General features: G+C 42.5%; 1 protein-coding gene across 4 annotated transcripts in view; it reads left to right on the top strand.

Moving 5' to 3' along the window:
* The first annotated feature begins 4,317 nt into the window (after positions 1–4,317).
* The window catches only part of APP (amyloid beta precursor protein), a 298,757-nt gene continuing 275,655 nt past the window's right edge, over positions 4,318–27,419 (top strand). For all 4 annotated transcript variants that reach the window (XM_077819733.1, XM_077819738.1, XM_077819747.1 and 1 more), the window contains exon 1: positions 4,318–4,427. In XM_077819733.1, the coding sequence (XP_077675859.1) occupies positions 4,368–4,427 (60 nt within the window). In that variant the 5' untranslated portion in view covers positions 4,318–4,367. The remainder of the gene's footprint in view (positions 4,428–27,419) is intronic.

Below are 27,419 nucleotides of genomic sequence, written 5' to 3' on the forward strand. Positions count from 1 at the left end.
TCCTTCTCAGGATAGAATCCTGTGTAAGCTCAAACACTTGTCTTTCTCACCAACAGAAGCTGGTCCAATAAAAGATATTACTTCAACCACCTTGTCTCTCTAATATCCTGGGACTGACATGGCTACAACCACTCTGCATACAATGACTGACTATATACATGTGTTGGTGTATATGTTAGATGTAGCTGTTGGACACTGCAGAACTATGTAGGATCTTATCTACTATCTATCTGCCAGAGATCACTGAAATCAGCAAGTGTGATCAGAGCAAATCCCAAAAGCCCAGCCTCTCCATGTACTGCCTGCTCCATAGGCACCAACTTCTACTGGCGCCGGTGGGTGCTCGACGCCCCCCCCACCTCTGGCCCCACCCTGACTCCAGCCATGCCCCCTCCCCAGCTCCTTACCCAAAGTCCCCACCCCAACTCTGCCCCCTCCCTGCCCCTATTCTGACTTCTTCTCCACATCCCCACCCTAACCTCACCTCTTCCCTGCCTCCTTTCCCCTCCCTCCGGAGCTTGCTACCGCTGTTTAGCGGTGGCAAGCGCTGGGTGGTAGGCAGAGGAGCAGGGACGCGGCACATTCAGGGGAGGAGGAGGAGGTGAGGTGAGGTGGGGCGGGGAGCTTGGCTGCCAGTGGGTGCAGAGCACCCACTAATTTTTCCCCGTGGATGCTCCAGTCCTGGAGCATCCATGGAGTCAGCGCCTATGTCCTACTCATTAGTTTGCTTGAGAAGGTTCATATTTGTATGAGGCTAAACTGTCTTCTAAATTTATGTGCTTGAATCTGAAATAAATCTGTGGAGTCAGTATATTTTATGATTGTATCTATCCACCTTATAGAATGCTCCAGTTAAACCAGGGGCGGGCAAACTTTTTGGCCTGCGGGCCGCATCGGGTTTCAGAAATTGTATGGAAATTGGCTGTGCCTCCCCAAACAGCCAGGCATGGCCCGGCCCCAGCCCCCGCCCCCTATTCGACCCTCCCTGCTTCTTGCCCACTGACAGCCCTCCTGGGACCCCTGCTCGATCCACCCTCCCTGTTCTCTGTCCCCTGACTTCCCCCGGACCCCCCACTGCCCCATTCCAACCCCCACTCTCCTTCCTGACTTCCCCACCCCGGGACCTCTGCCCCATCCAACCACCCCTTCTGCCTGTCCCCTGACCGCTCCCGGAACCCCCACCCCTGACTGCCTCTTGCTGCCCCATCCAACTCCTCCTCTCATTCCTGACTGCCCCCCTGGGACTCCTGCCCATTCACCCCCTCTGCTCCCTGACTGCCCCCCAGAACCCCTGCCCCTGACTGCCCCCCACCACCCCATCCAACCCCTCCTCTCCTTCCTGACTGCTCCCCCCCCCAGGACCGCTGCCCCATCCAACCACCCCTTCTCCCTGACCACCCCTGGAACCCCTGCCCCCCTTCAACCTCCTGTTCCCCACTCTCTGACCACCCCAACCCCTATCCACACCCCCGGCCCCTGACTGCTCCCCAAACTCCCCTGCCCTCTATCCAACCTGCCTCCCCCACTCCCTGCCCCCTTATTGCACTGCCTGGAGCACCGGTGGCTGGCGGCGTGGCTGCACCAGGACATGCAGTCATGCCGCCCGGCTGGACCCAGCCACGCACCGTGCAGCACAGAGCACCCAGTCAGGCCAGGCTCTGCAGCTGCACTGCCCCAGGAGCTCACAGCCCTGCTGCCCAGAGCATTGGGCCAGTGGTGCAGTGAGCTGAGGCTGCAGGGGAGGGGGGACAGCAGGGAAGGGGCTGGGGGCTAGCCTCCCAGGCCAGGAGCTCAGGGACTGGGCAGGATGGTTCCACAGGCTGGATGTGGCCCGTGGGCCATAGTTTGCCCCCCTCTGAGTTAAACTCATGTGGCATATATCTGGAGGGGTGGGATGGGAGGGTGTGTGTTGTTTGGCTTGTGTAAAATAATTAATTGATAAGCAAATAATAGCTGAACCTCATGTAGCTAATCTAATATTTGTTTATCAAGATGAGGTAAGAGTGTATAATATCTCCCAGAGTAAAATACGGGGACCATGTTCCATAGTTTGGAGCATAGGTACTAAAACTCATTCCTGGCTAAATTACCCCATCTTGTAGTATGGCCCAGGAAGGTGGAAAATGCCATGAGGGTCCTCTTGCAAAACCTCTGATTGTTCAGTCAGTAAGTGGGCTTTGCTCTTCTAAAGGCCCACCCACAAATCTCATGGATTCACATGAATCCAAGACCAGCCACTGAGAGGCCCTGTGCCTATGTGCCAGCTCTGTGGTCTGGACTTGATCTTTGATAAAGATGAGGCTCTGGCAGCAGAGCTTCAGCTTTATCTCAAAAGAGGATAGATACCAACTTCAGTGTAGAAACAGCAGAAAGGACACTACAGCCCCAGGATCTATTAACATCTTTTCCATGTACTCCATTACAGGAGTAGGGACAAATTATGTGGCTCCCTTCATTTGGCCTGGCCACTTCTCCCTCATATGTGGACTTTGGACCCATGGACTGGACTCCGGGGGGGGGGGCCAGAGGAGAGTGTGGACATGGTTGCAGAGGCAGCTCCTGTCTGTGAGAAAGTGGAGATGTGCAGGCAGAAGGTCTGTGTGTGGATTTGGGGAAGCATGGTCAAACCCAGAGATTTTAAAAAGCAATTTAAACAAGCTGAAACCATTGACAATTTTTAAGCCCACATACCCTATATTATGTCATACAGGGAGATCCCCAGTATTGATGGTTTACAACAATAAGAAAACTCTTGAAATGAACATGAAATTTGATAAAGTCATGATTGTACAAAACATTTGCTTCTAAATTTGAAAAACACACAAAAAATTTTGTGGGCTTTGGGGATACGGGTTTACTAAAAATAGGATTACTTTTGAATCAAAATTAATATATTTTGGGACAGATCACTTGGTATTTTTGAAATTGTATGTGGATGAAGATAACTGTTCACAACAAAATATGCTATTTTTCTAACTTTCACACATTTCAGTGTGAAACTATGATAAAGATTATCCATTTAGGCTTCCTTGCCGATTGTACACATTATATTATACAATATTAATTCTGTTGAGGCCACAAGAAAATAGTTTTTCATCATGTATGGGTCTTGGGTCCCAATCCTACAAGCACTTACACCTGTACCTAGTTTTACTCATGTGAGTAGTCCCATAAATTCAAGCACAGATGCTGCAATTCGTAGTAAGAAATGGTGCCCCCTTACGGGCACAGCTATCCACCTACAAGGTATCAGTTGTAGAATTTTGGCCTTGCTCTTGTGTTTGCAGGACTGGGGTCTAGGGAATTGAACCTATGCTTACCTACAGGATCTAGCACCCCAATAAGGTCATTAGATCATGATATAACTTTATCAATGTTTGAAGAGACTAGTTTAATGTGACAGCTAACTGGTCTGTAAAAAAATTAATGAAGAGCAAAATTTCTCCAAATAATCTGCAATTAACTTGTGAATGTGTATTTGTGGAGACTTCACAAACATTTTGGGGGTTATCTCTGCATATTATATATATATATATATTTTAAAACAGGGATGACTGATCAGTCAACAAAGTACCCCTAGGTATATGGGCATTCTGTAAAAGATATCAGCAGAAACTGCTGCAGGCAGAGAATTACAATAGCTTTCAGAGCAAGGAAAATATCAGTGATCCCAGGGCAATTAAAAAGATGTTCTAGTTACGAAGCATGAATACAAATCCAGCATCAGTTTAATGCCTGAACTCTTGGTCCTAGGAGATGGGCTCCAGGACATAAAGAACTGCTGCCCCTCCGACATGAGCTTGGAAGCAGCTGTCTTTTATTTGGATTGAATTTCGTTAAAATGATGCGCTCTGCCTCTCTGGCTGTGGCGCAAGCAGCGGGTCTGACAGCAATCTCAGCAGAGGGGTGAGGTGAGGCAGGCAGAGCTCGGCGTCTCCAGTGCTACATTTTGCAACAGAAAGGCAGTTTGCCGTCCCTAAAAATAGCTCCCGCCTGCATCGTGCAGGAAATACAGAAGAGGAGCGGGCCTGACACCGGTCTCACGCACAGAGGCACCGCTCCCCTCCAGTCTGGGGGAACACAGACGGGCGTGCACTGTGCTCTGTGGCTGCGAGCCTCGGCGGGCAGGGAGTCGGCTTGGGCCCGGGCCCGGGCCGGCTGCGCTTTCCCCGCGCCTCCGCTAGGGGTCTCCCCGGGGTGTGCGCGCTGCCTCTGCCGCGGCTCTGGGTGGGCTGGGATATCAGCTGACTCGCGCTCTCGCCGGAGCTCGGCTGGTGCTGCCGCAGCTCACTCCGATCCCCCGGCGGCGACGGCGGCTGGTAGCGGACGCGCGGATTTACAGCCGGTCCCCCGTTCCCCCCGAGGCGATGCTGCCCCATTTAGCGCTCCTCCTGCTGGCCTGCTCCTGCACGGCCCGGGCTGTCGAGGTAAGGGGCAGGCAGGCGGGCGGGGGGCTGCCACTCTCTTCCCTCCTGCTCGGCTTCCCGGAGCCTTTGTCTGTGGAGAGCCCAGAGCCGCCCTTGTCGCCGGGTGGCTCGGCCACATCCAGGCGCCGCAAAGGTGGGCGAAGGGACCCTTGCCTGTCTCCCGAAAGGAGGGGCTGGGCTCCCCCCAGCCCCTTCCGTGGCCAGGCTCCCTCCCACCGCTGAACAATGGGCTTCTCCAGCTGAGCAGTGCAGGGAACCAAAAAAAAAAAAAAAGTGGTTGGGGGGGTGGGAGGAAGCAAGCTGCGAAGTGCCGTGCACCGACCGCAGCCCCTGCGCGCCTCCGGCTCGCTGCTGGGTTTCATTGTGTGCGAGCTCTCCGCCCCGGGGGTGCGGGAGACATCGCCCGGAGGCGGCAATGCCCGCCCCTTACCGGAGGGGGGCGGGCGGTGTGCACTGGGGCTTGGGTGCTCCTCGGCGGGGGCAGAGGGAACAATCGTGCATCCCCTCCGGCGGGGATGCCCCGCGGCGCACGGACGCCTGGGGAGCTTGGAGCAACGCCCGGTGCCTTGTTCCTGGCTAATTTCAGCGGTGCTGCTCCCGGGGCGGGGACAGGAGAGACCTCCTCTCTCGGGGAGCGCGGGGCGCAGCCCCTCGGCGTGGGTCGTCCCCCCCCGCGCTGCGGTGCAGGCGATGAGTAGTGGGGGGCGAGCGTCCCTCGCAGGGCCCCCGGGGAGGCGCCTGCTGCTGGGGTCCGTGCGCTGCGGCGGAGCCCGGGGCAATCCCCTCCCGCCCAGCCGCTGGGGAACAAAGGGTTGGCGCCTCAGCCGGGCGGAGCTGCCCCTTCCCCGGCCTCTGCGGGCCGGGTCCCCGCGGAGAGGCTGCTTTACCCCCTCCTGCCCCTGGCCGGGAGCGGGGGGGGTTCATGCCCCCGGGCTCTGCTCAGGTGGGCTGGGAGCGAGGGACATCCGCTGGGGGGTGGGCGGGGAGGAGACGCCTTCTCCCGGCTTTGCAAGGGGCAGGCGCTGGCCCCGGCTCCGCGCGTGTGGAGCCGGGCTGAGGCGGGTTTCTCTCGGCCGGGTGGGTACAGGGCGAGCGAAGATTCAGAGCGAGAAGATGGCGCCTCTGCAGTGCAGCAAAGACAGGCTGTCATGAAAGCTGCAGCCTGGAGAAATCCTCCCACCGCTAGGTGTTTAACAACTCTCCTTTCCATTCATGTCCCTGCCCAGCAGGCAGCCCGTGCTGCATGCAACACGGCCATGCCTGCGAGCAGGAAAATAGCCAGGACGATGTTGGGGGGGCTGCCACTCAGTCCCCGTTAAAACTAATACTCGCGTGTACGCTTTCTGTTTCCCTCTCCTTTCTGAATTGTTGCCATGTAATTCCGGGGAGGGGAGGGTTCCCTTGGGAAAAACATCCCAGCACCATGCACAGTTTAGGAAAGGTCTGACAGCTTTGCTGTTGTGCTGAGCTTTTGTAGATGCTCGAGGGTTTCCCCCCTGTTAAGGGAACTTTGGATGGGTAGAAAGAAGAATTAAATATGTCCTAGCGCCTTTGGAATTGAGGAGGCTCTGAAAAGAGAGAAGGAATCATAACTTAATTTCTTAAATAGGGTTCATCGTATACACAGTGAATCTTAGTGGGTAACAAACGCAAGTGCAGCCTCGTTGCTCCCCTTCATACAAAATCAGGACAGATAGTCATCTTCTGATCTTGTTCTGTTCTTGTTTTCCAAATCTTTCCTTCAAAGGCAGAGGTTCTCTCTCTCTGAATAAAGCGATTAACGCCTTGCTAGGAAGGAGGAATTCAAAGAATGGGAGTGTAATAAAAACAAAGGGCAAGCTCAGTATAAACAGCCAAGCAAAAACCTACAGACTGCCATTCAGCAATGAACCACAAATCTTTATTTCCCAGGGGGTCCCTTCAGAATATCTTACTCTAGATAGATGAGATGAGGCAGGAACGCATTTTTTAAAAACTTCTCCTGAAACAGTTAAGAAAATACATAGAACTCAAACGTTAAAATTATTCCATGAGTTTAAAATTAAGGAGCTTGAGATCAGACCCTGAATCTAATAAACGCTTCTTGTGGAGTGTAGTGCTTACAGCTGAGAGTGATCTCAGGGAATCTTGCAGGATTAATTTTTAAATGGTTTGGGTTCTGTCCACTTGATTCAACCCAGTATTATTTTAAATATGAATGAGTTAAATCTCCACCTAGATGCTATTAAGTGAAAACTAAAATAAGGTTACACGTAGAGACAGAAAACAGGAGGTAGAAGAAGAGGGCAGATTTTTTACATCTTTATTTTGCTGCAATACTGTCTTGGGTTCTGATCCTGCAAACAGTTATGCATGTGAATAATTCTACATGAAGACGGTGAGTTAGTCCCCCTTACATGTATAAGTGCTTGTGGAATCAGGGTTGGATTTTTTTATCAGTTTTGTGTTTCTGTGGGAAAGATTAATTGTGTCTAGTTTTAGGGGCCCTTCCCTCACCCATCCTTTTAGTGCTCTCTGCTGAAGAGTGATATTCTGCATTTTCAGAATATTTGCTCCTATCTGAGAGTTTGCTGCTCGCTTTAGAGTCTTTTAAAATCTTCCTTCTAGGAATAGAAGTTTTTCTCCTGCAGTTTAAAATTGCTTTTGGAATTCAGAAAGTAACAGAAATTCCTGCAGTTCTTGTTTAAGAAATCTTCGGGGTGGGTGACCGGAAATTAGAAGTTAGGACAAGGATGAGAAATTGTTTGAAATGGCACATGGAGAATTCTAAAGCTTCTTGAAACATTTTAAAAAAAATGCATTTCTTATTATTAGTGCACTGACCTTATACTTGTTTAAATAACTTCCTTGTTTCATCCCATGTGACTATCTTGTGTTGAAGAATGTAAGATCCACTAAGCAAAAATTGTCATGAGTATGAACAAGCGATATATATAGTTGGAAAGCCATTTCTGCTTCTAATTATCATTCTCTTTAATTGATATTTTCTATTTTATCTATTTCCACTAATTGTGTTAATTTATTGAAATCAGACAATCAGGCACAATTAAGTTGTCTTCCTGTTATTTCTTAGTGAACAATCTCATTTTATTAGCTGAGATTTTCTTTTTTAATTAGAGTATTAGTGGAAATATCAAGATTTCTGTCAGCTCTGTTTTGAATGCTCTAGTTGTTCCAATGTTATTTACAAGTGAGATGGTTCTAGCATGTTAATAATACTAAAATTAAGATGTCTAAACAGGTTGTACTTTAATTCATTTTTTATGTTAGCCCTTAGAAAGTTATTGCAGTTAATGAAAATACAAAACATTATTACCTAACAAAATTCTTAACGTAGTGACTTTTAAGAAACACACTTTCTGGAGAAAGATTATAAATTACTTCATGTGTCATAAAACAAAGCAAAAGAGAGTGGAAATACAAAGTGAGATGTCAAGAATTTGAAGCAAATTCTTTGCCAGAGGGTGCTTGTGCAGTCGATCAGATGATCTTTCTTTATTCTGTGCTGGCTGGCCAGTGTTTTGTGCAAGCTTTATGCCACAGTGATACAGACTCTCATAGCATGACTTCATGAAGGTTTGTGGTGTTTGATCTTTGCATTTGTGTTTGTTAAATATTTAGTTGTGAAAGTTCAACATGGGGCATATTAGTTTGCATGTGAGATCTTTGAAGGAAAACAAACATTTTTCCTTCTATCAGTAGTCTTTTTAGAGTATGAAGCTCCACAAAATAATTTCATAACTTAGCAATTGTGTATAACTGATTAATTGGCAACTTCATTTTTATTGACTGGTTTGTTTTCAAACATCTCTGTGAAATAATGCCCACAAGCTGTTGGTTGCAGATAGCTGGTCGACAGAACATTTGGATCACATCTAAGTTGCAGTACGTTTCGAATGGTTGGTTTGGCTTTTTTAAGAGTATCTTTACACTGAAATTATGTTTGTTGCTCATTTACCTACTCAGTCGGTTATTTCTCCCTTTATATCATCTTACTATAAAATTCAGAATTCCCTAATTTGCAAAATATAAGATTACTTGCACGCATTCTTTCTGGAGATTTTTAATTCTTTGCTGTTTTTCATTCCAATCCTGCTCCCCTCTCTCTCAAAACAAAACCAATCAAGAGAACAACAGCAACAAAAATTGGAAAACATTCTCCCAGTTAACATCTGAAGAGTTGCTAGCACTGCATATGGGTTTTTACTAAATATTTATTAGTTAATAAGTATTTTGTTAAGTAAATTGTAAGAACATACAACGAATAGGAGTAAACTACTAATACGAGTATAATTGGGTTTATGTATGGTAGTATGTTCATTTAGTGTGCTGTCTGTCATGCTTTTAACACTTAACTCCAATAACACAGTTGCAGACTTAAATTTTTGGGATTTTGGAGAAATCCTCTGGTATAAGAAGATTACAAGTGAAGCAAATTAAAGAATTTGTTACTGTGTTACTTTCTGTTAGCTTGGTTAGCTTTTGGAACATGTTTTTATATGATACGAGTTCACAGATTGCTGCCAATCTGAACAATGTCAACATCTGGAGAGAAAAACAAAAAATGAGAACCTAAAGCAATATTGCGTGAAAGAAACTTTTAATGGAAAAGTAAAAAATGTTTTCTTATTGTTAGGTAAAAGAATATAATCAGGGTTGTATGATTCTACAGTCCCAGAATTTGCGGAGGCATCTATCTTTTCTCCATACTTTGCTTCAAACTTGTTTAAATTTTAAGCTTTCATGGTTTTTAAAAATATATTTTCTAGTAGTTTGGTGGCAGTACCAAAGACGTTGAGAACTTGAACTAGCTGTGCTGATTGAGAGTTTTCAGACAGCCTGAAATAATAGCTCAATGAAGTGAACCAACCCTTACATCTTAATGTGCTGTTGATTCTGAAACCTGTGGATGGCAATTTAATCATCAGTATTGCTAACAACTTCATTTCTGCTAGTTTAGCAGAAACATCCAGCCTAGCATCCTTATCCCATGATTCTGAACAGCTTCCGCCTTCGGCTTGGTTCCAAAAAGCTCCAGTGGCATCATGTCCAGTTTCTAAAACCTCTTTCCTTTCCCCTGAGCATTTCCATGAAGTGGCTGTTTTGTCAATATACAAATCTGTAATGTAGGAAAAGTGTAAACTAAGTTGAAATGATAGTCCCTGCCACAGACAGCTCACAGATCAAATCTGTAGCATTCGATTAGAGAGTGGGCTGGAATTAAAAACGTATCTCTTTTGTATAAAATGTGATCATTTTGACACTGCAGTTGTCTAAAGAATATACAGTAGCGGACACTCTGTTTTTGAAAGGTGGTAAATTCAAATCCAGTAAAAGGAAATATGTTTCCACATGATTCATGGTTAAACTCTGAAACTTACTGACACAATATATAACCAACGCCAAAGTCTTAAGAGGATTCAGAAAAGAATTATCCATTCCCATGGATAACAAGAATATCCAGTTTTTAAATTAAAGTACTGAGGAGAAGTAATCCCTTTTGAAGGGACATAAATCTTCAAGTCTTGGAGCATCAGCCAGTCTCTAACTATTGGGCTTATAAGTAAACTTAGTTTCTTGGAATTTTACAAACATGGGGCAACAGAATTATGGCCTATAGGACCAAGTTAAGTTTGGGTAATGTAGTTTTTCATGGTTAAGAAACTCTCTAGCAGAAGAAGAGCTCTCTCTAGCTTAAGAGTTTATACCTTCCAACAAAAGTTGGTCCAATAAAAGATATTACCTCACCTACCTTGTCTCTCACTAGTATATGACTATCCTTTTTTTCTTCTGAGCATTTTCTCCTCTCCCACTTTCAGAAATTAGAATTAGAAGTTGGCTCAGCCACTGAATAAAGATGAGCAAAAGAAATAGGCCAGCCACTGGGGATTATTTCAAAGCTCTATGGTTGCATCATCTGTGTTCCTGAAGCACGTTTGCTGTTACCTTTTCAGCTGAATGGGAAACTGGAGAGGGCTGGTGCTGAAGAAGAGAGAGACTGCTTTATTTTAAAAAATAATATTAAAGAATCACAAACCTTGTAATTAAAACCTAGCCCAAGAGCATAGGCTAACCAAAGAACTGTTTTATTTTTCTGATTCTTTCACTTCCATGCTTGCTCTTGTTCTCAGATGCAATGGCATAGCTTTGAGACAGAAACTTTGTGGTTGATTGTGTGTTTACGGCAACAGCAAACTTCAGTTATTTTTAAACTTCAGTTATAAATACCTTTTATATAACTGAGATGTGGAACATTATGATAATACAGTTGCTTATGACCATATGTCTTTGCATCAATAAAAGAGATCTTGCCAAAAAAGATCCACTTGCTCCTTTCTTTTCTTAAATGGCAAAATGATTCAGTAATAATATTAGTTGCTAAAGATTTGTTAGTTTCTATTTTAATCTCTTAAATTCACCTCAAATCTTAGAAAATAGTATGTTCCGGAAAGCTGCGCGCGCGCGCTCTCTCTCTCTCTCTCAAGCATACATATATGCACAGAAATATAGCATTGTTTTGGGGGAAAGTAAACTACAGAAAAGAAGTGCAGGAATAATTTGGAATGGAAAAAGAAACCTCCAATCATAATGACCGTATGTTAAGTCAGAGAGGATAAAGAAATCAGTGGTTGTAAGAAGACTCATAGTCAGGAATTAAAGAAAAACAAACCAGAATAGTTATAGGTATTATAAATGAACATGAAGTAATTAGTCCAGGTTGTGGATAAATAGTAATTGACTTATAATATGAGTTGTGAGTTAGTCCATGAAGGTTTGCAATATTTCTTAATACATTTCATCAAGATCAGCAATAGCATGCTATCCTAATACTAGATAGTTTTGAGTGTCATTTTCTGCAATTTTGCAGTTCCACTACGTGTGGCGTGCCCTCCCCCGCCTTTTTTAGTCCAGAGCTGAGTAAAATTGCTTTTTAATGTCAGTATTTTCAATTTTCTTTAGTGTTTTGGAGCATCCACTGAGACCTTCTGATAACTTTTTCAGCTGTCTGGGCCATTGCACTATTATCCTTGAAGGGATGGTGTTTATAAAACTGTATATTGTTACCAATAACAGACCACTAAAACTGAGAATTTTAGGTCTCCAGTTTACTTGTCATTGTTTGTTATGCCAACTCTTGGAGTTCTATCACAAGTTACTTGATCTTTCTTAAAGTCCCAACTCCTGGTGTCATGTGATTATGTGAGATTCTCAGATTTAATTAAAAAGAGAGTTTCTGTCCCTTGTGAGAAAAGCCTGAAAATCTGAAGCCTAAATGCTCAAAAAACCTGAAGGCATATAAAGGACCCAGTCTGTATTTTTTTTAAATGTCCTGCCTTTTTAGCCGCTCTCTGTTTAGATAGCGAAAATCATTGCCTTGTTAATTTTCAAGACTTCCAGGCAATGTTTGTTCTAAAAAAAACAGCTGTTTTCACTACCACGTAATAGATTTATTTGCCCCAGAATTGTTTTGTGCTTTTAAATTGGTAATCTTCTATTCAAAATCTGTTCAGAAAGATGTCACAGCTCTTAACTGTTTTTTATAAAACTGTCTTAGACTAGTTATAATTAAGAGGATCTCCTTGCCATTTGAATCTACATTAAAACAAAGTTTTGCATAGGAATTGTCGTATTGGATCATACCAGTGATCATATTTTTAGCAGTTGCCAATATTGGACACTTCACAGGAGAGTGCTAGAATGCTCATAATTCATGCTATAGATGGAATGGTAAGGTTCTTCTATTGATCCATGCTGTTAGCAAGTGTTGGAACCATGCAGAAAGTGGCTGACTGATTCCTGCTGACTCACTGTAGCAGACATGATTCATTAACTCCGCTCTGATTATAAAGAAGGTTGAAGTGAAGGAAAAGGGAGCTAAGGTCTGGGACGGAAGTATTTGCAAAGAAATCCTAGGAATAGCCAAGGTTTGGGGGATAACTTAGGCAGAGATACAAGGTGGAGCAATTTAAATCAAGGCAATTTACTGTGATGATTTAATGTATTTTGATATTTTTTAAAATAATGGATTTAAATGAGTCTGAGGCTCAAACTAATTTGAAAATTTGTGCTATTTTAGATTAACATTTATAATGATTATAAATACCACTTGGTAGCGTATGTGTTTGAATTTTATAAATTGGCTGTTGGCAAGGACAGAACATTTACAGTTAAGGCACTGAGCCTGCAAACACAGAAAGAATCGGGTGTGTAACTTCAATCACATGAATAGTCCTGTTGGCTTCAAATGGTGTTTAAAGTTAAGCATGTGCATAAATGTTCTCACCGTGAAGGGCTAAACTTATATTTTTATTAAAAGCTTTTTTTCATAGAATAAAACCTGCCACTTGCAAACGATTTTATTTTTAACAACGAGAAGTCCAGACTTTATTTAAAAAACAAACATTTAAAACAGCTGTTATAAAACAAGACCTGAAATGTTAGACTCCGTAAACACATATTTAGGGCATGTCTTCACTGGCAGTGTTAAAGCACTGCTGCGGCAGCACTTTAATGTGGCTTGTGTAGTCGTGCCCTAAAAAACCCACCTACACGAGGGGAATAGCTCCCAGCGCTGGTGCAGTGTCTACACTGGCACTTTACAGTGCTGAAACTTGCAGCTTTCAGGGGGATCTTTTTTTCCCCACCCCTTAGGGAGAAAGTTGCAGTGCTGTAAAGTGCCAATGCAGACAAGCCCAAAGTCACTTAAAGTTGGGATTTTCAGAGCCACCTGGCTTAGAAGCACAAGCCCTATTGACTTCAAGCTGCAAGATCTGATGGGAGAATAGCCTGGTCCAGGCATTTCAGATTTATTGCCTTGTGGATGTTCAATTTATCGCAAGGTAGTGTTGATTGCAAATACAGTTCAGGATATTTGATGGTGATTTTGGTGTTTGGAATTTGCGGTGTTCTCTCAGTAAAGATGCTAATGAAGTCTTGAACTTTGCTTTTTCAGCATAGATGAGCATCTTATGTTTGAAAGTTCTTGATAGAAACAAATCTCTTATATGAAATCTGAAATTCTGCTAACAGGAAACTAATTAAGGAAACAACTACAAAGCACTTTAGCAATTTAAGACTATAAAATGGGAAGCTAGTCAAGAATTAGCAACATCTAAATAAAAAATAGAAATCATTTTTATACACTGATGAGGTATGTATCTGTTTTGAGTTAGAGATGAAACCAGACCCCAGGAAGAGGGTAAGTTTGTACTATATCCAGTGCCTGTGAGATTCTTTGCTGTACAGGTTGGGAACTCCATCTGCTTACATATCGTCATCTTAGGTCCATGCAATCAGTGGTTGGCTTGTCTCTTTGGGCATTCCCGAGAAGAATGTTGTGTGTTCTTTTTTTTTTTCTTTTCTTAAAGAAAAACTGATTTTTCAAAAAAAAAAAAAAAAGAGTACTTGTGGCACCTTAGAGACTAACCAATTTATTTGAGCATGAGCTTTCATGAGCTACAGCTCACTTCATCGGATGCATACCGTGGAAACTGCAGAAGACATTATATACACACAGAGACCATGAAACAATACCTCCTCCCACCCCACTGTCCTGCTGGTAATAGCTTATCTAAAGTGATCATCAAGTTGGGCCATTTCCAGCACAAATCCAGGTTTTCTCACCCTCCATCCCCGCCCCCCCCCCCCAAACTCACTCTCCTGCTGGTAATAGCCCATCCAAAGTGACCACTCTCTTCACAATGTGTATGATAATCAAGGTGGGCCATTTCCTGCACAAATCCAGGTTCTCTCACTCCCTCACCCCCCTCCAAAAATCACACACACAAACTCACTCTCCTGCACTTTGGATAAGCTATTACCAGCAGGAGAGTGAGTTTGTGTGTGTGGTTTTTTGAGGGGGGTGAGGGGGTGAGAGAACCTGGATTTGTGCAGGAAATGGCCCACCTTGATTATCATACACATTGTGAAGAGAGTGGTCACTTTGGATGGGCTATTACCAGCAGGAGAGTGAGTTTGTGTGTGTGTGTGTGTGTGGGGGGGGGGGGGGGTGGAGGGTGAGAGAACCTGGATTTGTGCTGGAAATGGCCCAACTTGATGATCACTTTAGATAAGCTATTACCAGCAGGACAGTGGGGTGGGAGGAGATATTGTTTCATATTCTCTGTGTGTATATAAAGTCTGCTGCAGTTTCCACAGTATGCATCCGATGAAGTGAGCTGTAGCTCACGAAAGCTTTATGCTCAAATAAATTGGTTAGTCTCTAAGGTGCCACAAGTACTCCTTTTCTTTTTGCGAATACAGACTAACACGGCTGTTACTCTGAAACCAGTTTTTCTTTGTTTGCTGTGTTGGTCCCAGGATATTGGAGAGACAAGGTGTGTGAAGTAATATCTTTATTGATCCAACTTTGTTCTTTTAAATAGTTTCCTTGAGTTGTTTAGATAGCTGTTGCTCTCCTGCGTAAGAATATATTTATCTTCTTGAGTGTTGAGCTATATATCCAAATGGCTGCATTTGCCAATATATATATATATATATGATCAGCATTCAGCTTAATATTAAGAAATATATCCTGTAGCTCACAGAAGATGTTCAGGTATTTTCTTTAAGAACAATGGAGACTCATTCAAATGGTCGTCTTACATTTTGGGAGTGTTACTTTTTAACCAAAATTCAGGCTAGATATTAAAAGCTGAATTTCTTGAACTGTTAGTGACAAAATCCATTAAAGCAAAGTATTTAGTATTCAAGGAAAGTTTTGTGTTAGGAATCATAAAGAAGTTAGCACATAGGTTGCGAAGACCCTATGTTACCTTTTCTTACACAAGTCCAGCTTCCATCGACTGAAATAGGAGTTAAGCCTGTTTTGTCAAGAGTCAAAATTACCCCTTGGGTCTTAAGAAAACTGAATTGATTGTCAGTCCCAACATTTCAGTGGCCTGTCCATCATGATGACTGCTATATTATTTTGTTCATAACTATTGGACTTCAGACAAACTGGTTATCTGGAGTTTCTAAAAAAAAAAAAGTTTTCATTCCCTTTGTAAAGTTTACACAAGCCTAAGGCATTTCTTCAGTGTGTAATACAGCATAAGGGGAAAGCTATATTTTTTGATTGCTTGTTATGAATCTGTACATAGATATTTTGTTCTGAATCATTTTAGCTATTCTTGGATATTACCCACATCTATAGTCCGACACAATCATGTTGTTGAGATTGTATAAGATTTATTTATGTTGCAGTCTTTGCACTTGAACAGTTGTTCAAGCCAGATATTGCCTGACTGCACATATTTATATAAGAAAACATGATTGGCAACATAGAGGATGAAAGTGTTGGACATAGAGCAGGTAGTTCAGATTTCAATTTTTTTTCGGACTTTAGCCACTTCGTGTATTAAATATCCTCTATCATGTTGAATAGGACTTTTGTCGTAATATGCCATGAAATCAATAATTAGAATGGACTTACGTTCAGTGGCATTAAAGTCGAGTGCAGTGTCACATTTGGAGTACATATTCTGGAATATTTTTGGCTTCTGCTAAATGACTTAATATAACTGTTTGTCTGAAATATTTTATAAACGGGTTTAAATTAATTTAGTTATATTTAGTGAATAAATTAAAATTGGGGTCCCTTTAAGAATAATTTGTGTAAGTCCAGTGTTTCACACTGTCTAATAAGCCTTAATGAATATTTCTGAGCATGCTGTATATGGTCTTTATTTAGCCAAAGCATTTAAGTATATGCTTAAATCCATCCCCATTCAGGAGACTCAGTGAGATTTAAGATAGTTCTTAAGTGTTTTTTTGGATAGAGTGGTTTTTTTTAAAATTGGGGCCTATCTGCCTATAAATTTCCATTGGTGTAGTAAAGTACTAATTTCAAGGCATGTGTTTAAGCTTCTGCCTCTTTTTGTGACATCAAAAAGCAAAAATTATAAAAAGGCACATCCTCACCAGTAGTCCATCCAACAGTGCCAGCACCTATCACCGGGACTAGGAATTGATTCTAACAGTGGTCCAAAGAATGTCCTGAGACACACCTCATGCAGTGCCTTTGAATTGTTTCGACAATTGAGTGGTGTCAGCTATATTGTGTTTGACCCAAAGCATTCTTAATGTTGTTTACTCTATGGTCCGTAGACTGTCTTGTCTCCTTAATACTGGATTTGTCCTCAGGCAAGTGCTCTCTTTAGCTGGCCTAGATTGGTATTCAACCACTATATCTAGATTGAAGAGTTTGAATCCTCTCTTTAGCAAAGATTTTAGGGTCCACGGCCTCTGCGCCTTCTGGCAAATCTGCCACTCTTGCACTAGCTGCCCTCACTTGCCTCTCCCAGTAAGCTACAGTATACCTAAATGAATGACTGTTCTTAATTATGCTGGCAGCCAAATCCTTGATCTAGTTAAAGGTGACTTGCAAAGGGGGGGAAAAATTAAGTTTGTGGCCTTTTATGCTCGCTTATGATGTACTATGACAGCTTGAAAGGTTTGTTCAAATTTTAATCTGAAAAAACGTTGTTGTGATTGGTAAACTGGTGAAATTATGATATCAGAAGACAAGAGTGCAAGGTGAGAAGAAGGCATTTAGTCACTCTTTAAATCACGTGTTGGGTTTTTTTAATACACATCCTTAAGTGCAATGACTAATAAAGGTTTTGGACAGAGAACATCTTTGTTTAAGGTTCACCCTTCAATTCAGGTGTGAGAAGTCTTTACTATAGGACACCCAAGAATTCCTCTAGCAAAACTGGGCGAGGTTAGACGTCATTATTGACATCTCTGAAGTAAAAATATGAGCAAGAAAACAAAACAGTCTTGAGACAACAGCTTTCCTGGCCTTCTTTAAGGACACAAGACCAGTTTTGAAAATTCCGTTGTAGCGTATCTTTAGTGTTTCAGCTCTCCATTGTTGGAGTTGCTCTGTGCTTAGCTCTTCAGCCGCCTCTCTAAATTTGCTAAAACTACAAGGTGAATTTATGGAATTTTGAATTCAGTAGCTTATGTTGCTTTTGCCACCTTATTTGTGCATCAAAAGTGAAATTATTTTTCTGGTGCAAGAACAAGGTAGAGGCTATTGGCTTATGGCTCACCTGCCCAACTTTGGTTTAAAAATAATTGGCTTGAGGTATTGCTTTTTCCCCATTTCTCTCTGAGTCATCCTCTAACTTTGGCTAATGCAGAAAGTACTGCAGAACTAGTCTGGGAGGATGAGCATAGTTTCATTTTGTTGTCAGAGCTCTGCTTGTTTCTTTCAAGAAACATTTGTAGCATCAGCTGATCTGCAAATCAAAATGGATGAAAGATGCAGTGTATTATTAGGTGTTCTAAAACATTAGTTTAGCACCTAGCATCCAGTTGAATTGAAATTCAGTACTCCTGGTCCAACGTAACTGTCTGTGTAGGAGTGATGGAACCTGGCGGGTTAAGGGTGCCTTGGCCCACACACTTAAAAAAGTGGAAGGGCTATGTCTGCCCAGTTTTTAACATGGGTATAGTTTGGAAGATAGGGGGCCACATTCTCCCCCCCCCCCCCGCAAGCCTTGGGCAGGCAGGGACTTCGCTTCACGTCGGCGGGGAGCTGATGATGAGCTCCCCTGCCGTGAAGCGCATCCTCTTCCCTGGGGCGGGGGGCGGGCGTGGCTATGGGCATTAGTGCATCCCCTTTGTCGTGAGACCTGGCCCCTCTCAGTTGCCTTGCTCCTGCTCCTCCACTTCCTCCTTTATCCCCCCCCCCCCCCGCCCTCCCCTCGGTACCCTGACCGAGCCAGGCTGTGGCATGAGCCAGCCAGGGAGCCTGGGCCACTGTGGGGAGCCCTGGGACAGGTCCAGGACTCCTTACAGTGACCCAGGCTCCCTGGGCAGCTTTTACCATGGTCTGGCTTCTGGCCTGGCCGCGCGCGTGTGTCTGTGTGTGTGGGGGTGGGGGTGGGACGGCTTTGGGCAGGAAGAAGAGGAGCCGGGGGGGGCAGCCTTTGGGCACGAAGAAGAGGAGCAGGGGTGGGGTCTCATGGCTGCCCCCCACTTCTACTGAGGACACTGGAATGCTGAAACCATCTTTATCTTTATACCTTTATGTTGTGACTACTATATATTTTTCTTTTTAAAGCAAAAGAAGCATGAAGTAAGTTTTAGGCCTGCATTTCCTTCAGACGTCTGATACATTTTTTTAAAAAGCAAGCCAACGTTTGTCTTAAGATGTTCCTGAAGCTGCACAGACTGATTCGCCAGTCTACGTTAGATCACATTTGTTATTTTTAAAGTAAAGGTTGCTAATAATACCCAGACTGGAATACAGGACATAGGACATGACATCAGTTTGGGTGTTCAGTCTGGAGCTGCTGCTAAGCATGCAGGCTGCATTTCACCACAAGAAATTATACGATAAGCAAACAGCTTGTACAAAGGCAGGCGAGAAAAGGGGATTATGAGAGTTCTATTCCCCCTCCCCCCCTTTTTTTTAAAAGAATGTGATGATGAGTCTTTTTCTCAAAAGCAACACTTACAGGATTAGTTTTTGTTTGCAGAACACTGTAAATATGTAGTTCTACAGCTTGTATTGTTTTGATTAGGTGTTAAAAATGCTTACAATAATTGCTGAAGAGTCAGGATTTACCATAGGCTGCTGAGATTGAGCAATTTCTTGCTTTGAGTGTGAAGAGCTTTTCAGAAGTGAATTGGAACAATGAATTTTTATTCAGAGATGGCTAAAAGATGGAATATTAATACAGGAAACTTGACAATGGAAATAACAGGAATGCTTTTAAGGTAGGGGTTACACCTTGCCTCTTACACGTTAGTAAGTGACATTTGTAATTCTGCAGTTGATTTCCCTACCGACATTTTAATGTTACATTCCTGACCAAAATTACCAGAGTATTAAGAGTCTATCTTTATTCATATATTTAATCTGTTTTATAATCACAGATACAGATTTTGCATTTAGTATTGTGTACTTAAAGGATCATCAAGACTCGGGCCAGGTCTACACCAAAAAGTTAAGTCAATCTGGCTACATTGCTCAGGGGTGTAAAAAATCCACATCTCTGAGCAGCGTGATTAAGCTGAGCTAACCCCTGGTGTAGAGAGGGCAAGAAGAATTTTTCTGTTGACCTCGCTACTGCCTCTTTGGGAGGCGGATTAACTACAGCGATAGGAGAGCCCCTCGTGTCACTGAAGAGAGTGGTTACACTGAAGTGTTACAGTGGCACAGCTGCACCTGTGTTGCTGTAGTGGTTTAAATGTGGATATAGCCTCAGTTGGGTTTCTATGCTGAAATTGTAGGCTTTTGCAGTTTGTTTTCAGATGTCTTTTAAGGCATAATGTTAGAACACATGCAAATATTTTCACTATTTCTTCTGCAAGGGTAGGCCTGTATGTTTTGTAGCCCTTTTGTGCTCTGGGTTTTCTCCGCTCCTAGATGTAAACTAAGTCACTATCTGAGGTTTCTGTCATGGAAGAGGAATGATTGATAAGCCCCTTTGTGAATGGGTAGAGTCTCTATTCTGCTTTCAGCACACATGTTCTCACGCACTGCGTTAGCATCTAAAACTCTCAGTCCCCTCTCCCTCCACTTTGTCTTGGTAAGTCTTCATTCTTATCTGGAAAACAGACACTAAATCAGAGCCCAAGGTTTCTCCTTCACTGGCTCTCACTAGGATTTTTCCTGGTGAGCACTCCTGCATCAGCCCTGGTTTCTCTCTTGCCCTAAACTCTCTGGCTGTGTTAAGCTAGTAGATCTCTCCAGGGTTGGAGCTAACGAGACCGACCTGATCTAGTTTCTAGGATGTCCAGGTATGGTCGTCGTGCAAAGTTCTGGAGCAGGGGTTCTCAAACTGGGGGGTCGGGACCCCTCAGGGGGTCTCAAGGCTATTTCATGGGGGTCTTGAGCTGTCAGCCTCCACTCCAAACCCCGCTTTGCCTCCAGCATTTATAGTGGTGTTAAATATATAAAAATGGGTTTTTAATTTATAAGGGGGATTGCACTCAGAGGCTTGCTAAGTGAAAGGGGTCACCAGTACAAAAGTTTGAGAACTACTGTGTCTGGGGCTTTATATTCTATCAAATCTTCTCCTTGCTCTGCTCTAAGAGTTCTCCTTTTGTACTAGGAAACTAAGCAAGGAGTAGTGGAGCTCCCTGTGAGGTTGCACTCAATATGCTTTATGAAAATATGCTTATGAACGTGAATATGATGTAACTGGAATACCCTACAAAAGACCTTTTGCATAAAGCGTATCATTACAAAACTTATAATCTACTGAGTGTGTTCATCCTGTTTGCTTGCATGTATTATTTCTATGTCTGGAGTTAGGAGAATAAGATACAAACTTGTATTACTGATGTAAACATATTAAGTGGAAGCCATTAAGGATGCTTCAGAATCAATGAACTGTGAATGGCTCTGCTTACTTGCAAACCTTCTTCCTATGTACATATCGGCCAGCCCAGGACGTGGAGGCTGGGGTCTCGCAGGGCATGTGACCATGTCGCCTGATAATGAACTCCATCTTAAATCTGGTACTTTTCCATTTAAAAGGAGGGGTGGGGACCCAGAGAGACAAAAGTTTCCCATGTGCCAAAGCTATAAAAGGGGGTGGAGCAGGACAAAGGAGGCGAGAGAACCTCATGAGAACCCCTAGTTACCACCTGAGATGTCTGCTGGGACTAACAAGGACTGTACCAGGGGAAATAATTGGGCCCAGACTAGGAAGGAGTCTAGTCTGTAAAAGAAGCTTATTGGAACATCTGAGGGTGAAATATTACCTGTAATCAGTTTCTTAATGTATTAGGCTTAAACTTGCGTGTTTTTGCTTTATTTTGTTTGGTGACTTACTTTGTTCTGTCCGTTATTACTTGAAACCACTTAAATCCTACTTTTTATACTTAATACAATCACTTTTTCGTTTATTAATGAACCCAGAGTAAGTGATTAATACCTGGGGGAGCAAACAGCTGTGCATATCTCTCTTATCAGTGACATAGAGGGCGGACAATTTATGAATTTACCCTGTATAAGTTTTATACAGAGTAAAACAGATTTATTTGGGGTTTGGATCCCTATGGGAGCTGGGTGTCTGGGTGCTGGAGATTAACTACAACTGCTCAGCAGGTTACCTAAGTCTGCAGTTTTGGGGGGTGGACCAGACCTGGGTCTGTGTTATAGCAGGCTAGAGTGTCTGGCTCAACAGGACAGGGTTCTGGAATCCCAAGCTGGCAGGGAAAACGGGCTTAGATGTAATCTCAGCACATCAGGAGACAGTCCCAAGGGGATCTCTGTGACCGAACCCGTCATACTCCCACCTCAAAGATCAATTTCTACACATGTTGATTTCTAGCAGTGCCACATTCACCAGATTCTAACAAGAAAAACATTAGTGCCTCTCAAGTTAGGTGACTTAGATTACTTTCAGTGACTTTCCTTGTAACTAATTACCACAGCACAGTGAATTTTTGAATTTGGCGTATTGTCAACAGAATTTCGCTAATACATATCCAGTAAAGATAGTTTTCAGAGTAGTAGCCGTGTTAGTCTGTTTTCACAAAAAGAAAAGGAGTACTTGTGGCACCTTAGAGACTAACAAATTTATTTGAGCATAAGCTTTCGTGAGCTACAGCTCACTTCAGCGGATGCAGCCATTGACTCCAAGCCCAAAAGATAAGCTACATTCCACTTTCTCACAAAGTTTCTCAGTCTACCTTCTGTCAAAATTCTCAGGGGAAGGAAGAAAAAACTGGCACAATTTAGATAGCAGAAAAGAATTAGAATTGCACCAAGTGGATGAAGATCTGTAAAAATGTGTCTGTATCATACCAGTTTTTTGCAGGGGCGATAAAGCAAACAAAGGACAGCATAGAAAGATTGATAAAATAATTCATAGCCAAACTCTACAAAGACTTAAACTAATTCCTTCATTTGATCTGCAAGAACATTCCTCAGAGGGCGCAGCCATCTCCTGTGCTGAAAACAGATCAGCCTCACCAGAGGAAGTGTGTAGCACGGCAGAATGATCTAGTTGACTTACCTCCATGAAGTATCATTATGTGATTGCAAATGGTTGCCATTCTGCAGTTAAAGAGGCAGTACACAGAAAACGGAAGTATCTGCCTGCTAGTATTGAGATAGCTGCCATTTTGTGTTTCAGTTCAGAAGCAAAAAATAGTGAGTGGCTGTTCTTTCCCTCCTGTCCATTTTTCCTTAATCTGAAATAAACCATCCTGACTGAAAAACATGTGCAAGAGATTGTGTTTTCCTAAAGTTAATCACTGTGCTTCAGTGGATGTAGCTTGTAGGTAGATGGTGCCTCCTGTTGTCCCAGACTAGAAGTTTGAGAATTTTTTGTATAGAATATACCTCAGTTGTTCCTAAAAATCTTTTTATAGGCCAAGATGAGCAAAAATTGATGCCTAAAATTAGGTTTCCAAGTCCCGTATTCAGGTATTTGCATGAGTGGCCTGATTTTTCAAAAGTGCTGAGCACTGGGAGCTGGTATTGAAGTTGGAGGGAAATGCTAAGTGAGTGGTAACTTCAGACGTCTTGGGAAAAAATGTATCTTGGCCATAGGCCTGTGTTTTTTTCCCTCCATGTTTTTTCTCTCCTTTTTTGGAGATGGCATCATTACCTGCCAGTGAGAACTGCCAGTATTTTCTGAGGAGACAAAAATTTAACTTGTGCTTTTGCTTTTGCTTCTTCTAGAACTTGGCAAGTCTCTCTCTCTCTCTCTCTCTCGGCATGGAGACTGGAGGGTGGAAACAGGGGAGAGAAAATCTAGAATTCTTTGGAATCTAATTCCAGTCAAATCCGTAGCATATAGGATCTGAAATAGTACCCTTTATCATTGTTCCAGTTTGTGTGTCTGTAACCACATTAAGCAATACTTAATTTAGCTCTAAAAATCCATTATCTAAGGGAAGAGTGAAAGGAGCATGGCTCATTTGTACCTCTGAATTTGCCTTTGCCTGCACAAGCTGGAGGCATAAGCCTGAGGGCTGACAGGCGTACGGTATTACCTGACCAAAAATAGCACTTAAGTTACATTTCTCACCTCCTCCAAAGCTCTCTTATTTCCACTCTTAAACCATGCATGTTCATATTTAACGGTTTCCTGCTTGTACTACCTTTCATTCAGGTTCAGCGAGAATTTTATGCTGAAGAACGTGACACAAGTGCCATAGTCTAATAGTTGTACATGTGCCTTAAGCATCAGTCATCAATAGGAGTGTGGAAATATGCTTTTTTTTCCCTGCCCTTCTCTGTTAGCTTGGTGATGTGAGCATATTTAGTGGTAGCTTCATGGCATTTAGCAATAATGTATCATAAGATCAGATGGAGAATTTTTATGGTTGTTTTTGTTTTGTTTGTATGTACAATACCGAAAGCTCCCGTTCTTAATATAATGTAAAAAAAAGCAACACTAGAAAACTAAAAATATAGTGGAGACTAAGCATCCCACTTTTAATATTTTTGTAAAATGTTCAAATATTGAAAGTTTCAGAGAACTTTTCTGTGCTACACATTCTCCCACTGGTAGCTCTGATGCTGTTAAATTGCTTTTATTTACTGTTTCTTCGTGATCTCGTGTGTGTGTGTGTGTGTGTGTGTGTGTGTACTGATGGCTCCTGTGGGCAGGTATAGAGTAGGTGGCAATACCTATATCTTTAATTGAACATATTGTGACTTCTACCTGCAGCTGCTGCTGTAAATTGGCTGTAAATGCAACATAATATGTCAGTTTCACTGACCCACTTCAGATGTCATGCTTGAATTGTTTGTGTGTCCATGATTCTTGGTCACATCTTCATTAGAAACTTGTGGGTTTGTGTTTCTTTTTAAGGTCCACTGCATTTATGGTCCTATATTCTGGAAAGTTGATTAAGAGTTGACAACCACACAAACAAGATGCAAGATTATTGCTAAGCCATATGTGGTATTCTCGTCCTCAAGATGTCTCGCAAATTTTAGTCTCTAGGGAACGTTATTTTTTACTCTCCTAGGAAGAGTGCCTTGCAGTAGATGTTTTCTAAATATGAAATTTTTATGCTTCTTATTTTACTCTTCATATGCTGACTTTCTTCCTATAGTAAAACTTGCTGTGTACAAACTGAAATCTCTCTTCACCTTCCCGTTATGATTTTATTTTGTTCATGTTTGCTTAATACTTAAAATATATAAAGAATACAGCTTTCATAAAGTTATAATTTAATTTAGAAGATTGACTATTTTAGTGAATAATTCATTCCACTTTATCTATTTTAGGAGGAATTTTTTTAAACCTATGTGAGTCCATGTTTTATAGTATTTTGAACAAACTTTTTTGTAATCAGAAAGTTCTTGAATATGGATAGAGCAGAATTGTTCTGTACAAATTGTACTATTAAGTGGCAAGTTGTGAAATAATACCAACAAAATTCACAGCCTCCCTGGAGAGTTTTGGAAGAAGTACAAGAATAACCAAGTTATCAGTTCGAAAGGGAGAGATCTTATGGTAGTGGTTGCACATAAGTAATCATCTGGAAGATTGTCCTTCTGTCTTGAGACAGCTAATAAGGGAATACCTAGCCCCAATTTGTTGTTTCATTGGTAAATTCATTATCGTGTTCATATTAACCACAAATTCCACCTTTTAGATTGCTGGTAGTAAAGTATAAATTTGTTACCCATATTCTCTAGGACAAAGATAAATCTTTCTCTGTAAAGATGAAATGCTATTTTAAACAACTGATCATTAAAGCATGAATCAAGTTAGAATGTTAGTACTGTGCAGGTATTAGTGGGGAAATTTGATAATGTAATAAAAATAAATGATTACAAGTAATCCGAGCTGGATAAAATTTTGAAAAGTGGTGGTGGTGGTGAGAAATATTTCGACCAGTTGTCAGTATAATATTTCTGGAGTTGGAACAAAACTGTCCAAAACAGGAGAGGTGTGTTTGTTTCATTTAATCTTCCTGGATATTTGTGGGAAGTAAGTGTGTGTACGTACATAATTTTGATTGCATTCACTAATACATTCCTCCACAGCTGCTGCAGGCTTCTGCAGGAGAAGTACTTGTTTTACAGAGAGGTAGCAAACCACTGGGACTGAGAGTGGTGCTGGTATGATGGGCTCTTCTGAATGTCAAGAGCCTAGAAACCACTTAGGACTGGAACTGTAAAAGTCTGATGAGGAGCAGCAACAGCCCATGTTCCTAATTGGTGGGGTCCTCACAGAGAGGAAGTGATATTTTAGTAGTAAAGCAAATAGACTCTGCATTCCTACTTTTTTTTGAAGGGTTTTAATCTCATTACTTTCAAATATTCTAAAGATTATTCAGTCCTGACTAATTTGCTACATTTTTGATTGGTAATTGAGGGGAGGTTCATGAGACTACTTGTAAAACCAAGCACACTGATATCCTTCAGTGGGGAGTAAATCAAAATAGTATTTGTTCTTCTCAGAGGTAAACTTCATGACTATTTGCTGTTGGGAATTGGGCTGCTGATTTTGAGCAAAACTAAGTAATTTGAAAGCAACTTCTCATCGGGTGATTGTGCTGCTATCATAAAATTCTACAAAGCAAATTTCAACAATGTGGGAGGAATAGTGTAATACTGTGAAGATGTTACAGGAACATGCTTTGTGCTATAGAGGTGTGTGTGGATACTAGTATGTAAATATATTATGAAATTGGTCTGTACACCAGTTATTTTGAAGAACATTGTGTGGTCTGCTGTGAGTTTGAATTGTGATGAGAGATCCAGAAAATCTTACTGATATTTGTTGACCACAGAGGAAACATGACTTAATGGTTGGAATCGTGAATTTAAACACTTCCAGTAGTCTAAGATGATGATAAGCAGTACTTGTGGCACCTTAGAGACTAACCAATTTATTTGAGCATAAGCTTTCATGAGCTACAGCTCACTTCATCGGATGCATACTGTGGAAAATACAGAAGATGTTTGTTTTTATACACCCAAATCATGAAAAAATGGGTGTTTATCACTACAAAAGGCTTTCTCTCCCCCCACCCCACTCTCCTGCTGGTAATAGCTTATCTAAAGTGATCACTCTGCTTACAATGTGTATGATAATCAAGGTGGGCCATTTCCAGCACAAATCCAGGGTTTAACAAGAACGTTGGGGGGGGGGGTAGGGGGTTAGGAAAACAAGGGGAAATAGGTTACCTTGCATAATGACTTAGCCACTCCCAGTGTCTATTCAAGCCTAAGTTAATTGTATCCAATTTGCAAATGAATTCCAATTCAGCAGCCCATCATCAACCTCAGCCTGGTCCAGTCCACACAAGAGATCCACTTCCTGGACACTACAGTGCTAATAAACAATGGTCACATAAACACCACCCTATACCGGAAACCTACTGACGGCTATTCCTACCTACATGCCTCCAGCTTTCACCCTGACCACACCACACGATCCATCGTCTACAGCCAAGCTCTGCGAAACAACCGCATTTGCTCCAACCCCTCAGACAGAGTCAAACACCTACAGGATCTCTATCAAGCATTCTTACAACTACAGTACCGACCTGCGGAAGTGAAGAAACAGATTGATAGAGCCAGAAGAGTTCCCAGAAGTCACCTACTACAGGACAGGCCTAATAAAGAAAATAACAGAACGCCACTAGCCGTCACCTTCAGCCCCCAACTAAAACCCCTCCAACGCATTATCAAGGATCTACAACCTATCCTGAAGGATGACCCAACACTCTCACAAATCTTGGGAGACAGGCCAGTCCTTGCCTTCAGACAGCCCCCCAACCTGAAGCGAATACTCACCAGCAACCACATACCACACAACAGAACCACTAACCCGGGAACGTATCCTTGCAACAAAGCCCGTTGCCAACTGTGCCCACATATCTATTCAGAGGACACCATCACAGAGCCTAATAACATCAGCCACACTATCAGAGGCTCGTTCACCTGCACATCTACCATTGTGATATATGCCATCATGTGCCAGCAGTGCCCCTCTGCCATGTACATTGGTCAAACTGGACAGTGTCTACATAAAAGAATAAATGGAC

This window comes from Eretmochelys imbricata, chromosome 1 (genome assembly GCF_965152235.1).
Source record: "Eretmochelys imbricata isolate rEreImb1 chromosome 1, rEreImb1.hap1, whole genome shotgun sequence".
NCBI lineage: Eukaryota > Metazoa > Chordata > Testudines > Cheloniidae > Eretmochelys > Eretmochelys imbricata.